This window comes from Schistocerca gregaria, chromosome X, assembly GCF_023897955.1.
Source record: "Schistocerca gregaria isolate iqSchGreg1 chromosome X, iqSchGreg1.2, whole genome shotgun sequence".
Classification (NCBI taxonomy): domain Eukaryota; kingdom Metazoa; phylum Arthropoda; class Insecta; order Orthoptera; family Acrididae; genus Schistocerca; species Schistocerca gregaria.
Window position 1 is genome coordinate 97,154,933 of NC_064931.1, and position 16,852 is coordinate 97,171,784.

The 16,852-nt window shown below is 40.4% G+C and overlaps 1 protein-coding gene across 1 annotated transcript; it reads left to right on the forward strand.

The window, feature by feature from the left end:
• The first annotated feature begins 1,307 nt into the window (after positions 1-1,307).
• Positions 1,308-16,319, forward strand: LOC126298551 (axoneme-associated protein mst101(2)-like). Its single transcript, XM_049989907.1, has 4 exons — positions 1,308-1,368; positions 9,195-9,899; positions 10,408-10,519; positions 15,980-16,319. The coding sequence occupies exons 1-4, from the start codon at positions 1,308-1,310 to the stop codon at positions 16,083-16,085; spliced, it is 984 nt and encodes a 327-aa protein (XP_049845864.1). The 3' UTR covers positions 16,086-16,319.
• The last annotated feature ends 533 nt before the right edge of the window (positions 16,320-16,852 follow it).

Here is a 16,852-nt window from a genome sequence, read left to right on the forward strand (position 1 = left end):
TGTATATACAGAGCCCTCTAGTCCAGGTATTATGGACGCCGTTGCCACGGTAGCAGGAGAGCTTCTGTGAAGTTTGGAAGGTAGGAGACGAGGTACCGGCAGAACTAAAGCTGTGAGTCGTGCTTGGGTAGCTCAGTTGGTAGAGCACTTACCTGCGAAATTCAAAGGTCCCGAGCTCGAGTCTCGGTCCGGCACACGGTTTTAATCTGCCAGGAAGTTTCATTTATGTGTTTGTCCTTCATTTAACACAGTGATTTGATTAACAATATTAAATCTGTCAGTCTCCTCTTCTCTCTACGCGGTTGACTGTTAACAACAAACTGTATGAGGGGGTACACGTAGCCTACTGTGAGAGTATTGTCAACATGTCCAACTGCTTAAAGGGCTGTCTGCATTAGGATCTGGAGTGGACTCCACGTATTCTTACCTACACGTTCGGAGAAATGAAAGCACTTTTTCCTTCAATGACGAATTGACACAGAACATGTCATATGAAAGTGGTGAATCGAAATTGTTAAACTAAGTGTACTTATTGACATTCTAATTTCCAAAATATTTCCAAAATATTATATTATCTGTAAGCCAAAAGTTGAAAAGCTTAGACGTTTAAGAGGACCTTCAACATGTTACTTCTATTTAAGGTACTTGTCAATATTAACACGTAAGAATTGAGATTATTCTGTTTAATTTGTTTGTTTTATCCTACGTGCTATTTATAACGGTGTGGTCATGCTTTGTGCAGTGCTGAATTTCGTGTAATTTTTTTTTTTTTATCTACATGAGAGGAAGGCAAGAGGACGTCTGGTATTTAATTACTTCCAAGATAAGTGTGTTTTTGGCTGTGGAGACGTATACTTTACAAAACATCAGTAAACCGACAATTGTTGTTAAATACAGCCTGAGAGCCAACATGATCGAGGAAGTCTGACTTTTTGGCAGGTGTAGCCTCAACAGTTTTTCGATTGGGTCCTCATCCCTCCCATCTATAAGCATAATAAATTTCTACTCTTTGTCCGAAAATGTCGTAAAAAACAGAATTAAATTATTTTTAAATAAGTGAAATATTCATATCACTCAGAAGAGAATACACACAACCTCTGAACACACAAGTCTACGAATAAAGGAAGAACGATAACACGATATTCGACGCCTGTGTAGTATTAAAAGCTTTTCTTTATGATGGAGGTATTTTTGCGAAAATTCACTGAAAATGCTTAAAATATTGAACCTGATGTATCTTTTAGAGAAAGGGGGCGTCTTATGTGACACCAGTGGCGCCCTCACCGCCAATCTTTTGATGTCACTGAATGAGGGGCTCGTTAGTTCGGCTACCGCTGTCGCTGTTGTTGGGGCTACCGCTTATAAACGGTTTGTGGTTCGGTTTTGTTTGTTTTATTAGGGTATGGAGTGTTTGTGGTAAGTTTTCCTCTATTCATTGCGAGGGTATAATGGACTGAGGTCTGTAGTAAGCAACAGAAATAGGTTCCTTGTGAAATTGTTGCTCATAATTGAGAGGTGTGAATAAGTCTTTCTTGGGCTTTTGTTTGATGCTTTTGAAATATAAAACACTGCGAAAGCGAAATGGAACAAAGAGCATAATGGTATTAAGAGTTGTAGAAAAGGGTGCGGGGTCGTTAAATTATTATAATGCGGTTCCTTAGAACAGAAACTTGTACGTTTGATAATAGGATGGTTTCCATTAAGTTTACAACTCGTTGCCCACGTATTACGATAAGTTGTCTGGCACGTTAAATTTAAAGCTAGATAGTACATGTACTTTTATGATTAATTCCATGTTCACAGTATATTTGGAGATTTCCGGAGTTAGACTGTGCCACAGATAGCCAATTTACGTGATAGAAAGCTTTACTGAATACTTGTCTTCGGTGTACGGCAAGATCGAAACTGCTGTTAGCGAAGGGCTTACAGTTCCGTACGAAATCTTGTCTCACTTAGTCTCAGTTTAAGGATTTTCGAAAAGGCCCATTTGATTTGGAGCGACGCCAGCATGATAACGGCCTAAGACTGGTCGACATCGTGAGTGCGGCTGTCTGCTCTTACGAAAATTTAACTGGTGATACTTGTTTTAAAGGAAAATTCCCAGATTACGATTTTTCACGTTCACTAAAGTACTGCGAACGAAGACTGATGCACTACATCTAAAATGCCAAGAACTCTAATATCGCTACACGATCTTATTGTAAACATTAGCAGTTTTTTTTAAAAAAGAAACATGCTTCTCCGAAGACTGTATCAGCTTATGGCTCTTTGACTGTCTTGGCAAAAACACTTTCGTGGCTGCAAAAAATCCGGTATGGCTGCTTTTTTTCCACCCCATCCATTTCCTCAGTTTTGTTGTGCCTTTTTTAACCCTTTATCAAAGAGATTTTTCCTGTTAATTCTCCACATTTTTCTTTCCCCGGATAATTGTCTAGTTATGGGTCTTTGATAGATATCCATATACAGTTGTCCGTAAAATAGAAAATATTTTCACCCTTAAGTAGGCTGCTGACCTTATAGGAAAGACGGCTATACAAACCCACTACGAAGGGGTAGGAATGCCTGAGGTTGTCAAACGAGGTTTATTACGTCTGTTCAGTATAAAGCGAAAGTGGGTAGAGAACATTCGTGCTACGAAGAAACGGTAGGGGACCGATTACAATAACGGTTAAACTTTATATGGTCATATTTGATTACGATATGAAGAATATGTAATTGATGCCTTAAAATACTTTGCCCACCTATTACGATAGAAATCAAATTGGTAAATATGATATACATTTTCATTTACTCATATTACTGCTATTGAAGGAAAACATACTTTGTATATAACGGAACATGCTGTGTAACCAATCCCATTTCTGTTTAAGACCCAAATTTTTGACAGCCCCTGGCTGATACTGCGGATAAAGAGGAAGTGCACTAGTCTTCCACCTTGGGGGGTGAAAGTGTTGATGACGGAAAGCAGTATACAACGATCAAATTTCGCTTAAATTTCTAAGATCTTAACTCAGGTATTTGCATGACTGTACACTACAACGAAATTTCATCAGAACTGTTAAGGGTGTGCTTAGGTCGTGTATCTGTCACGACCTAGTCTGCGTCCTGAAAGTGTTTCGATCGTGGATTAGGCGACGAACCCAACAAATGCCTACGAAATCTTAGTTCAGGTACAGACCTAGAGTTTAGCTTCAAACACTAAGGTTGACATCTAAGGCCTCGGTGAATGGAAGGAAAGGCTATTAAACCAGCACGACTCGATTTATGAAAGCTACATCAACCGGTAATTAGTCATATACCGATAACAGGTCTCACAATCGTCATATTACGAAATAGTGTAGCAGATATTTTCGTGACATGCCATTTGACAACGAACGAAGTAAAAGTATAGCAAACATCTCGGCGTGTAGGCTACTAATGGAAAGAATGTTGAAATTTCATACAGCAAAAATGTCAAATTTCTGACTATATACTTACCACTTTAAGCAAAGTATTTAGATCCACTATCTTTTGCATATGTAAATGAAATGCCAAGTAATTACAACAAGGAGATGAAGTTATAAGTGATTTAAAATAGATTTGTCATCTGACACATTAAACAGAATACTTCTTATTGCAAATCATATGTCAGACAATAAATCCATGCCAAGAGTTAATAAGGCAGAATTTTAGTTTTCGGGTGTATACATATGGTTTCTTTTAAAAACTCATTGTTTTGAAACTTGGAAGCTCATTAGACATTTGTGCAATGGCAAGCTACTGTCACAAATAAGCTGACTTACGTATTTTGCTTTCATTAAATAGTATAGACTGGAATCATCTTATGGTCTTAAATTTAATACAGAAATTAGTCAGTGTCAAATCACGAACGTCTCGGCGACAGGCTTAAACACTCAGCCTGCGGTGTTGCATAAACGCGTATTCATAGAAGTTACCACGAAATCGCCAGTAATTTTGTCATGACTTGTCGGATGCCATACTGACATGCTCAATCTGCTTGCCAGATAATGCTAGAGCATCGCAGGATGTCGGAAGAATGAAGCCTTAGAGAACCCTAAAGTTCAGACCCTTTAAGTGAAAGTCACATGTATTAACACATACCAGGCTTAAAAGCATACTGCAAGGGATGGGCGTTGATTACGCGGTGAATGAGTTTTCTCAACTCTGGGTACGTCCGCTATTTGCCAATACACATTACATGTTATGCCTTTCTTCATACTGGAGTGGAAACCGTGTGTTTGGCGGAACCCGGCGAGAGTTCGGTCCGCGAAGACTTTAGGAACATCTGCCCTCCCCTGTTCCTCGCTGGGTACGTCCGCGTCAACCTCGCTCATGTAAAAAGAATGCTACTGTCGTGAACAAAGGACACTGTTAATATAGGTAATTGTTTCAATTAACATTCTGAAGGTAATTTGATAGTACCCCCTTGTTACCTCATCAAACTTCCTGGACTTGGAATCTACCTACTGATTTGTGAAATACTTCCGGTTGTCAGGAATAATTACCCAGGTGGAATATTCCCTGTGAATTTTCAGTCCGGAAGTCGATCAATGTGAATTTGCTCTTGTGCAGGCAAGTGAAAGTGCCGTGTCGAACGTAGCTTCTGTAATTTCCTAGAGCTACTTGACACTTAAAAATTGTTTTCGTGCTATGTTTTTCGGAAGGTGGATGGAAAAAATGCGTGCAAACGTGTAAATGCTCTTGACAACACTTAGGTTGGGAGAAGGGCTGTGACTCCCTTGAATCAACATCTGTGGCTATCTAGTGAGAGGTGAAATCACAGCTCCAGATTTTTTGCAGCAAATAGTTTAGCGTAGACCCAAATACAGCTATGAGCCATCCATACATCCTTCTTGAAATAGTGTAACAAGTGGGTATGAGTGGCGTGGTCTGGTTAGATGTTGGTCAACAATTTCCAGTTTCGTATTGTCGTAGTTTGTCGGTTTAGCGACGTCTGACCAGAGAGCAATGCGACCTCTTTGTTCAGTAGTTTCTATATTTTTGACAGCTTTGTAAAATCTCTCAAGTGCAGAAAGTAAACAGAACAAAGGTCATAGCAAACAAATCTCGTCTGCAACAATAGACATACCACAGTACAGCTACTAAATTCATAATCAGGCCATCTCTAAGACAAATAAGTGACTCCACCAATCGGTTTTTGGACGTCGGAAATATTTAGACGCAACTAAAGAGAACTGTCGCCAAAATAGGGCTAAGGTACAAACCAAACAGTAAAGCACTAAATACTTGAAACATAAGAGATTTGGATTTCTCTATTTTCATCTTTGCAAAACATACGTAGCGCAGCATACCAACAAACACTCCTGGTGGTTTACAGGTAATCTACGCTACTTAAAGATGATCCATACTTTATTTTTCAGGTTCTCTGTTGACGAAAGTGTTACGGCTATGACCCAGAAACTAACCAGCAATAGTTCCAATGACAGTCCACCATCGTAGCCAAAAATGGACACCCAGGTGCAGAGTAACATGACCTTCATCTGTTTCTAGTAATTGCGGATTCCGTGTAGTTGATTCCTGGTCAATAGTCATAAAGTTCTATCATACCTAAGGTCTCCGAAGGACGTAATGAGAACGTACAGTAAGGTGACATACAAACGATTGGTTAATCGGTCACAAAGAGCACAGGTAGTCCCAGTCTTCAAGAAGGGTCGTCGAGCAGATGCGCAAAACTATAGACCTATATCTCTAACGTCGACCTGTTATAGAATTTTAGAACATGTTTTTTGCTCGCGTATGTTGTTTCTGGAAACCCAGAATCTACTCTGTAGGAATCAACATGGATTCCGGAAACAGCGATCGTGAGAGACCCAACTCGCTTTATTTGTTCATGAGACCCAGAAGTTATTATATACAGGCTCCTAGGTAGATGCTATTTTCCTTGACTTCCGGAAGGCGTTAGATACAGTTCCGCGCTGTCACCTGATAAAATAAGAGCATACGGAGTATCAGATCAGCTGTGTGGATGGATTGAAGAGTTTTTAGCAAACAGAACACAGCATGTTGTTCTCAATGGAGAGAAGTCTCCAGACGTCAAAGTAACCTCTGGCGTGCCACAGGGGAGTGTTATGGGACTATTGCTTTTCACAATATATGTAAATGACCTAGTAGATAGTGTCGGAAGTTCCATGCGGCTTTTCGCGGATGATGTAGTATACAGAGAAGTTGCAGCATCGGAAAATTGTAGCGAAATGCTGGAAGATGTGCAGCGGATAGGCACTTGGTGCAGGGAGTCGCAAGTGACCCTTAACATAGACAAATGTAATGTATTGCGAATACATAGAAAGAAGGCTCCTTTATTGTATGATTATATGATAGCGGAACAAACACTGGTAGCAGTTACTTCTGTAAAATATCTGGGAGTATGCGTGCGGAACGATTTGAAGTGGCATGATCATATAAAATTAATTGTTGGTAAGGCGGGTACCAGGTTGAGATTCATTGGGAGAGTCCTTAGAAAATGTAGTCCATCAACAAAGGAGGTGGCTTACAAAACACTCGTTTGACGTATACTTGAGTATTGCTCATCAGTGTGGGATCCGTATCAGATCGGGGTGACGGAGGAGATAAAGATCCAAAGAAGAGCGATGCGTTTAGTCACGGTTATTCGGTAAGCGTGATAGATTTACGGAGATGTTTAGCAGACTCAAGTAGAAGACTCTGCAAGAGAGGCGCTGTGCATCGCGGTGTAGCTTGCTGTCCAGGTTTCGAGAGGGTGCGTTTCTGGATGAGGTATCTAATATATTGCTTCCCCCTACTTATACCTCCAGAGGCGATCACGAATGTAAAATTAGAGATACTCGAGCGCGCACGAAGGCTTTCCGGCAGTCGTTGTTCCCGCGAACCATACGCGACTGGAACAGGAAAGGGAGGTAATGACAGCGGCACGTAAAGTGTCCTCCGCCACACACTGTTGGGTGGCTTGCTGAGTATAAATGTAGATGTAGATGAAAAGCTAGATCAAATTTCTTCCATACTCACCATACGTAGCTCACTTCATATACGCAACGATGAAAAGTTGTAGTGAAGATTTGACCCACATGTCAGCAATGGTGGAAGGTATAAGGGGAAGCACGCAAAGTGGGGGCTCCTGTAGAAGGTTTTATTCGCTACAGGGCTTAAACTTTTATAAGAATGATTGTGATGCTATGGAACTGTTATAGTCACGTTGAATAGAAATGGAAACGCACTTCACTAAATACAGTAAACGTTCAAAGAACACTGCCAAAATAGTCTGTAATCTTTAGTCACTTGCTGGTAAAACCCTTCGGAGCCTCCATAAAAAGCTCGAAGGAAACTCTGCTATAGTATACCAGCAGGACATCCATGTCCAGTGGGACCAGTTTCCTTGCTGTGCGGCTGAGTCTCAACACTAGAACACAATACTAGTTTTATGCATACAGGCGTACCTCAGTCGGGGCTCAAGACAATCGCTTTACACGGCCCGCTCGAAACACTGGCTGTCGAAAACTGGAGGTATGTTTGTGCGGATCCAAATACCTTAGCACAGAAATACTATTTCATGTGTCAAGAGAGAACTGGCACAGAAAATAATGGGCAACTGTCGGGCACAATCGTCTGACAAGGGGAAGGCCTCAGACACGGCCAATCGATTCGGCGCAAATTTGGCAGGTCGCTTGTGTACAACCTCAAACGAAGGAATCTAAGATAATTTGGGTCAACACCACGTTCTTGAGAAAATCACCCCTAAAGGTTATGACGAGCAATGGACTCAAAATTGGCGGGATCGATAGATAATTGTAAATAGAGCATTTTTCATCAGGTATGGGGTCCGCAAACGCATAGTTTTCCAGAAATCGAGGAAAGAAACTTTTACAACTGTTGCTTCTGTACCCACATGGTAAAAGCTTTTCGCCGACAGCGCACGGTAGCTCAGCGTGTTCGGTCAGAGGGCTGCGTGCTCTCTGTAATAAAAAAAACTGAGTGAAATCATCAATGATCAACTTGAACGGATATCTTGTGACGTCCGCCCAGACCAAACGCGACGAACTATATCAAACAAAATGAAAAACAAAAAATAGCGCAACGGGTAAGGTAACTGGCTGGGAATCGGAGAACCCAGATTCGAATCCCGAAGAGACTTAGCGAATGTTATTCTTTCGTTTGTATTTTCCATATTTCAATTGATAGGGATAGGAGGGTTAATAAGGTAAGTAAATCAATAATGAATAAGGTAGGCAAATTTCTCAAACCTCTTGGGGGTAGTAAACACCTACAATCTTACTCCAGGTCACTTTACAATGGCTCTTCTAGTCACTGTTACGTGTCCTCACTTTTCGTCGAACAACTAGATGCATGGTACTTGTCATATAAAAATTTGAAACAAATATACTCACGGCACCAAGAACCTCTAATGAAAGCAATCTTTCGAAAGCTGCACTGTTCCTACCAAAGACTCGGAGGAAAACACTTTGTTTACATTTAAAAATGTCTTTTTTCGGGAATTAATTTGGATGCGTACCACGCATACGATATCGTTGCCTGAAAAATCGGTGCCGAAAGTTGGTTATAAATTATGCTGTAAATAGTTATTGTCATTGCGGTTGTGCAATTCCCGCTGCGTTTCCAGAGGCATACTGCAATTCTGAAGCCTGTAAATAGTTTTTAACCTGCTGATTCCCAGTTAGTTACCTTAGCCGTTGCGCTATCAGTGTTGTTGGCAAAAAGCATTTACCATGTGGGTACAGAAGCGACAGTTGTAAAAGTTCTTTCTTCGATTTCTGGTATAGAATGCGTTTTCGGATTCCATACCTGATGATGGAAAAATGCTCTATTGACAATTATCTGTCGATCCCGCCAATTTTGAGTCCATTGCTCGTCATAACCTTCAGGGGTGATTTTTCTCAAAGACGTGGTGTTGACCCAAAATATCTTAGATTCCTTCGTTTTAGGTTTTACACAAGCAACCTGCCAAATTTGCGCCTAATCGGTTGGCCGTGACTGAGGCCTTCCCCTTGTGCGTTCTCGTTTTTAGAGTAGTATGTTTAAAGTGGCTGAAGTTTTTAGATTGGTGTATTTGCTCTAAAGGGGACTGTTTTGAAGGTATGAGTGCAGAACAAGCTCTAGATACAACATAGTTTTAATATATTTGGGGAACCTTTTGGTGCCCTTTGTTACTACGTGTATACATTAGAGATCTAACACTTTCTTAGGTTGTTTGGTGGAAGCCAGATCGATGTCCGAAGAAGGTATGGCGGAAGTGGAAGCACAGCAGGACACAGAGGAAACACAAATTATACAACTAGAAAACGAAGAACCGTCTCAGAAAAAGCGAAACAAGGTAAGGAGAGAGAGAACGAGAGGTACAGAGAAGTCCATGATGGAGGACAGTGGTCTAGTCCAGAAAGCGAGGACTGGTGGTGTAGCAGGCACCATGGAAAGAGTGGCAGTAGCCGCCTGCAGAGCGGAAGGTAGGGCGTTGGCGCGCGCTGGAAGGGCGGAAGGCAGGGCCGCGGCTGCTGCGGGAAGGGCCGAAGGGAAGGCGGCGGCGATCGCGGGAAGGGTTGAAGGGCGCGCGGCCGCCTCTGCTGGCAAGGCAGCAGCGCGCGCGGCGGTGGCAGCGGCCAGGGCGCAGAGCAAGGCGCTGCTCGCAACCAGCAAGGCAAATGCTGCACTCATCGTAGAGAAGGCAAAGGCGCTAAAGCTGTCGCCGTCTAAAAAAGAAGCGAAGACGTCGAAGCTGTCGCCGTCTAAAAAAGAAGCGAAGGCGTCGAAGCTGTCGCCGTCTAAAAAAGAAGCGAAGGCGTCGAAGCTGTCGCCGTCACCGAAGGCCACCTCGCAGCGCTGCAAGGCTGCTGGCGCCCGGGAACGGCGTGCTGCTTGCGGCATGAAGCGCACGTCCAGGAGACGACGCAGAGGTAACACTACTAAAGCTCTATCTCGTGCTCTAACATCTTCAGCCATGGCAAACATTTGTCATTCTATTTTAACCACACATTTTACACTACAAATAGGAACAATAGTGTACTGAAATACTGTTGAGATTGTTCACTGTAGGCCTATATTGGTAGCGCTAGGCAAACAATCCTGTAAATACTGCTAATTCTGTTCAAACCTATGACATTCTTAACTTTCCGTTAGGGATTGCTATATCTCAAATACTTTAAAAAATCATAAGTTATTTAACACTTACATTCTCAGCCTCTACAGTGTTAAAGAATCCCAGATTCAAAGACGTTCATTATTTGTTCATGATATTCCTGACTTGCCTCTTGGCTTCAATTATGTTGTTAAGTCAGTACTTCAAATTCAGACCAGCTGTATTTAATGGTATTGTGTTCACAATGATTATTGCTGATACTAGCAGATGTAGCGTGTGTAGTGTTAAACTCTATAAACCAATTTAAATTGCAATGTTTCTTTTAGATTCTTCATGCAGTGACTGCTGTTCAACCTGCTCTGAAGACAGTTCCTCTGAAGAAAGCCATTCTGATAGCTGTAGCACCTGCAGTGACTATAATACAGGCAGTGACGGAAGGTATGTGTTACAGCTTTAGACTGATCATGGCAGGATGAAATTTAAATTAATATTGAAACAAATTTACTGTAATAAAATGTTTTATTCTACATACAGGATGGGTTGACTAATCAGTGGCAACAGTAACACATTCTAGTACTCTTCACTTGTTCTCGTGAAGCTTGGATGAAAATAATGTTAAGTCTAATTTTCAGTATAATTTGTACAAAGTTTAAATAGAAAGTTGTCTTTCACAAAGATGTCAGTGGAAAGTTAGGAGTGAAAAAATTTTGAAATATTCTGCTACCTATTAGTGTTCTTAAAGTGCTGTAGACTACTAGTCTGAAGTATGTTTAGGAGTCAGTGGCATAACAGCACGCACAACAAACTGTCATTAAGGAGACTACGAATGTGTGGAAGTCTTCCATGCAGGCCTGTCGCAAGGATTCAGTTGTCCTCTGCCGGCTCCGCAGTGGCCATGCGTGGCTAACAGTTACCTCCTCTGTCGGGAGGACCCACCTCGGTGTTGCTGTGGCTCACAAATGACGATCGTCCACCTCTTGCTGGACTGCCCACTTTTAGCCACTCTGTGACAGGCTTTAAACTTTCCCAGCACCCTGCCTTCGGTGTTGGGCAACAATACCTCCACAGCAGCTTTAGTTTTTTTATCCCTGAGAGTGAGTTTAATACTTCTATGTAGGTTTTAGTGCATGTCCTTTGTCCCTCTGTCCTCAACCTTACTGCTTTTAGGGTGGAGGTTTTAATGTGTTGGAGAGTGGCTGGCTTTCACTTTTTATTCTCATGGTAGGCCAGCCACTGTAATCTACTCTCAAGTTTTACCCTCTTCTGTTCCTAGTGTGCATTTTCTTGTCCTCTTTTGTTCCATTTAGTGTTCATTGCCTTGCCTTTGTTCTTGTGGCTTTTCCTTTTTCTGTTTTATTCTCACACTTGTTACATTGTTTTATCAGGAACAAGTGACCAATGACCTCGTAGTTTGTCCCTTCTCCTGCCTTTAAGCCACCCAACCAACCAACCAACCAATCAATCAATCTTGCTCCCCCTTCACCCTGATTGGGCTGGCTTTGACTGGGCTTGGTGGTTCACACCTGCCCTCTGCCCCCCACTTCTTTCTTTATGGGGTCTGTTCCATCTTGAGGGTCTATCTTCTGTACATGTGCTTCGTCATTAATGACAATTTTCCTTCCTTCCCTGTCAATTTGTAATTTTATGACCATTGTAGTTCCTTTTTATAGTGTGAGGTTTTATTGGTTTTAGTTATCCCAAGGTTGGAAGGACTGATGACTGTGTAGTCTGGCCCCTTCTCCAAACCAACCAACCAAAATGAAACGTGAAAATAATGGAAAGTATATAGGAATCCAAATACACCAGCTTTCATGAAAACTCAAAATCAGGAAAATGATGTAAATGAAAGTGTAACTGAAAAAACTCATTACACTTCAGTTTCCACTGAGTTACAAAATTTTTAGAAAAATGTGCTGTTGACAGTCCATATTCACATGTTTAGTGGGTGATATATTGCCTTCCTTATTTAGCAGCTTAACAACGGCATAATATTTCAGTCTGGAAAAATTTTGATACTGTGATGCATTATATATTTCAGATGAGGTAGTGCTTATTCTGTGGTAACCAGTCTCTATTGTTTCTTGGAAGTTCTTAATTTTTATAGGAATTATCAAAAGAAAATGGGTGTGATTTGGGGACTGTGGAGGTGGGTCACAGTTGGTCAGGCAGGGTTCAATATTGCTGTTGAGTATGATGGGTAGGGTTGGTGGTGAAAAAATTCCTGCATAATGGAATTAGGGAGTGGAACAAAAGGTGAGACATTCAGAAAGGACTGATACTTCTGTGGGGCTAAGGCTTTTGGAGGAAAGGTTTGATTGTTTTGAGAGACAGGGTTTCAGCTATGATGGGATGTGGGGAGATTAGGAGCTTGTTCTAGAGGTGGTGGATATTGGTAGTCAAAGAAACAAGTAGGAAGTGAACAGTGGAAAGTTTTTTGAGGTGGGTTGTGAACGTTATAATTCCTGGAGGGCAAGAGTTTTGTTGTCTAATGGGATCCAGGAATTTGGGATCACTATAGCAGAAGAATTTTACAAATGGAGATAAGGTTCTGCCACGAGGTTTGGGCCTGATCCAGTTTTGCAGGACTAGTACAGGTTGATTGGCAGATGGTCACTGTGGAAGGAAGGGTGGCATCTGTGACAGGTAATTTGATGGCAAGGCCATTTGAGGATTAATGAGCTATGCAACATAGGAACAGTATGTGGGTCTGTGTTCTGGCCAGACAAAAGGACACTTTCCTGTATTGATGCAGATGGAAGGATCAGGGATCAGCAGTGGTGGATAAAATGCATAAAAAGCATAAAAATTCATGAATACTGCACAACTGTCCAAAAGTTCACAAAATACATACAAACATGGGAAAAATCACAAAGGATGGAATGGATGGAAAAGGGGACATAGATTAAATCTGAGGGAGTAGGCTGATGATTAAAGGCAAACACTGAAATTGGCATGAAGACAGAGATCAAAGAAAAATAAAAATATTGTAATGTGGGTTGCTAGGCTGTGGGTGGACAAATGTAAATGGGATGGCAAATTGGACTGGATTAGGTAAAGTTAGTAGGGGGGTATTGGAACGGAGGAGGAGAATAATAAACTATGGCACAGGAAAGGTGCATAAAATTACATGTGAAAATAAGTGACCTAGGAAGAGTGATAAATTTGAGGGTATGGGATTAAAATTGGTGGGAGTGATATAAGACATGAGATGATGCACCACCAATCAGTATGGTCTTGTAGGCATCTGTTGTGCATGGCTGAGAAAGTTGATACTTAGTGGCTCATAAGTAGTGCATGCAGTGGGGTTTGTAAGGTGACAGGAGAAACACAGAAAAGAAAAATGATGGATACTGAGTAACTTATTAGAAAATAGTAACAAAGGAAACCAGCACTAGGTTACAGGATGAAAGAAAATTGTCAGGCAAAATCAAACAATGGAACATCCCGGATAGACTTTAAATATTATGAAAAGGATAGTTGCTACTCACCATACAGAGGAGAGACTCTTAAGCTTTAAAGTTGCTTGTTCAGTAGGTCCTAGGATCTTTATATTTTATTCTGAATTCAAGAAATGATCATTAAACATGTCTCTTAAATGTGACTGATAATTTAAAGCGATATCATTTAAACTGATATACTCTTGTCACTGCATTCCAGATAACCTTAAATCTGTTTTTAGATTTACAGGTTTGACACATGTATGTTCCTTGATATAGTTAAAACTTTCCTCAATAACTCAGAGTATTTGTAGTGTGAAACTACTGTACAATCTTTATTTTGGACACCTTACTTCTTCCTTTCATAAGATTTTTTTATTCTCGTTATTGATCAGTGATATTTTACATAGATGTTTGTCATTTCTGATTATCCTGTGTGGTATACTGTTTCCAAATAATATGAAATTTGTCAACATTTGGTTGATTGCAAATTTCAACCCATGCCAATCTTCTAAGCCATTCTTCAAAAAATTTGTCCTGGGATCATTAATTCTAATAGATCACCAGTTAGCAGTATCTGTACTGTAAGGGTACTACTTATCCTCACTGCACATCATGATCAGAGTGCATATATTACTGTGCATGCAGTTACCTTGCTTTGAGATTAATCAAAGAAAATCACTACGGGTCCTGTCTTTAGCCACCAGTGTTGGAAAGACAGTGAGGTTAAATTGTACAAATGAAATGTTTCCAGGCTATTTTTCCAACCAGAAGTCAATCTCCATTGAAATTACAAGACTATTAACTGCTTGCTGTCTGCAAAATTGCATAAGGAATCCATATAATTTGTAACAGTTCAAATTTGTCAGAGGATCTATAGGGTGGAGCAGAGGAAACGCATGTTTTTTGAACCACTAGTACACAACAATTGGAGGTGGTATTGACCTTGAATGAATGTTGGGAGACTCCCCATACAATGCAGTTTGTCACTATGGAGCATTGGAGCATAGAGCATAATGTCTGTCAAGCAGTACTTCAGAGACAAGGATTCTGTTGTCACAGTGCAATGTCTTTTGTCAAAATTTGAAGTGGACAGTGAGGTGCAGTTCCTGATCAAAATACTGTACTCCAATGGGTTGCAGCATTAGAAGTGCTGGATGTCTCATGAAAAAGAAACCACCTGGTCTTCCCCTTGCAGTTTGTACTATGGAAAATGTAGACGGAGTGAGAATGGCAGTTGCTAGTCCAAAATGATCAGCTTGACAGCAGGCTGCAGTGATGGGTATGTCACATTGTTCACAGCATCTTACATGATGATCTTAAGTTCCACCTGTACAAGATGATGATTGTCCAGCAGCTTAGTGAGGGGGATTTTGTGCAGAGCAGATTTGTCACATATTGGACGAAATTTTTACGGAAGATGCAGATGGTAGTCAGAGTGATAAAGCTAAATTTTCATGTAGACAGTTAGGTAAATGTTCAAAATTGTCAGTATTGAGTGCTGGAGAACCAACATGCACTACACCAAAGACCTCTCAACAGTCTTAAAGGGTGGTGTGTGTGTGTGTGTGTGTGTGTGTGTGTGTGTGTGTGTGTGTGTGTGTGTGTGTGTGTGTGTGTGTGTGTGTGTGGTTTTTTTTTTTTTTTTTTTTGTGGTGGTGTAAGCGACTGCTCATTTATACATCTTTTTGAACCCTTAACAGATAACAGCTTGTACTTCACATGCAATTCATAGACTAAATGTTTGCCCCATTTCAGCTCACTTTGTATCAGTGCCATGAAACTGTTGCATTTTATTAACAATGGCTTATCAGGTTAATGAGTCGGTTTACTATTTTGGCTGACTTGTAATTGTGTATCATGCATATTGGCTATCTTTGTTTTTCTACTGCTGAAAACATAAGTAGGAGCAAGTAACTTCGGTGTGAATCACCATCCAGAGCATTGGTATATCAGGAAAGAAGTCCCATTGCCTCTTCAGGTATCACATGAGTGACTGAATGTCCTGACAAATGTTGACATTGATTTTGCATCATCTTACTTACCTTTATCTTGAGGCTACCAAGAAATAGAAAAATAGATTTGGCATGTCCCTAATGCCATATTGGTCACAGGGAAAGATGGCACAGCTTAAAGACATAAAGTATTTATTACAACCTAAAACTATAAAAGACCTAATGACACTACAGCAGCAATCAGTTATGCAGTGAGAACTCTTGGTAACTTAACATTCAGGTATCTGCATTTGTGTTTATAGTTCCATCCATCAAACATTTCAGGGCAACAAGAGAAGTCAATAAAGGAAAAAGATAAATTACTTGGCTGTTGGTAGTATGAAATATGAAGGAATAGTCTTCGAACAGGATTTGAGAAGTTCTATTTTAAAATTGTTTTCATGTAATTTAATGTTTAGTTGAGCTATGCAACAAGTGTTGAATTTAATATTTAATGGTCTTTATAGTTACAGTGACACTTCCTGCTCATGCTCAGACTGCTGCAATGAAGAGGACTGGACACCTGGCAACAGCCCACTGAAGCAAAAGAAAAAGTTTCAGGAGTGTGTATAATATAGTTAGCATCTTCACTGATATTTATTCATAATTTTTTCATTTTAAGGTTGGCTTGTATGGATATTGATTGTAAGGGCAATTTTTTAATGTTGAAGTGTGAAGAAATTTTAATTGAAATTTTTAAACTGTTTTCCAAAACTCTTATGGTGCAAAATTCTAAAAGTAACAACAATCTGTATTTTTCAATTTATGCAAAACTGAAAAAGTAATTAATAAACATATATTTTAAAAGTTACGATGAATGGTCACTTATGTTTAATAAAGTTTTGTGATCACTCCATAAACTTTATTTGTATGTTGATAGTGCAGCTTTCTCTAAAAATTTCACAGGGTAAAGGACTGAGGTAATCTCATCTTGTCTGGTACAGTATTCAGTTAATATGGTACTCTCCATTACCAATATAACCATGAAATTTTGAAAGAATTTTGACATGCAATCACTGGCCACTGTGTTGGACTTAACACACATGCCACAGCCTTGGATTCAGCCTCTACCAAACTGAGTGCCTCAGTTGGTAAACTCAGTATTTACATGCTGAGTGGCATGTAGCCCCCCTTCCCTCCTGGAAAATTAGTTGGGTTTTATGACCATACTAATTAAAGATTTAATCAGGTCTTTCACTTATGTATTAACATTGGCCTAATCTGCAACACTTCAGGTTTTTGAATAAAAATTGGGCAATGTTCCATGTCTATTAAAAAGGCTGACTTCATGTGGAGCTAGTAGTAGAGCCTGGTATGAGAGCTGACTCATTAGTTGGGTG

Bases quoted from the DNA above. Each gene is read 5' to 3' on its own strand.
- LOC126298551 (XM_049989907.1), top strand. From the start codon at position 1,308: ATGAGGGGCTCGTTAGTTCGGCTACCGCTGTCGCTGTTGTTGGGGCTA. The intron at 1,369-9,194 runs GTTTGTGGTTCG...ACACTTTCTTAG, and splicing joins GGGGCTACCGCTTATAAACG to GTTGTTTGGTGGAAGCCAGA. The intron at 10,520-15,979 runs GTATGTGTTACA...TGGTCTTTATAG, and splicing joins AATACAGGCAGTGACGGAAG to TTACAGTGACACTTCCTGCT.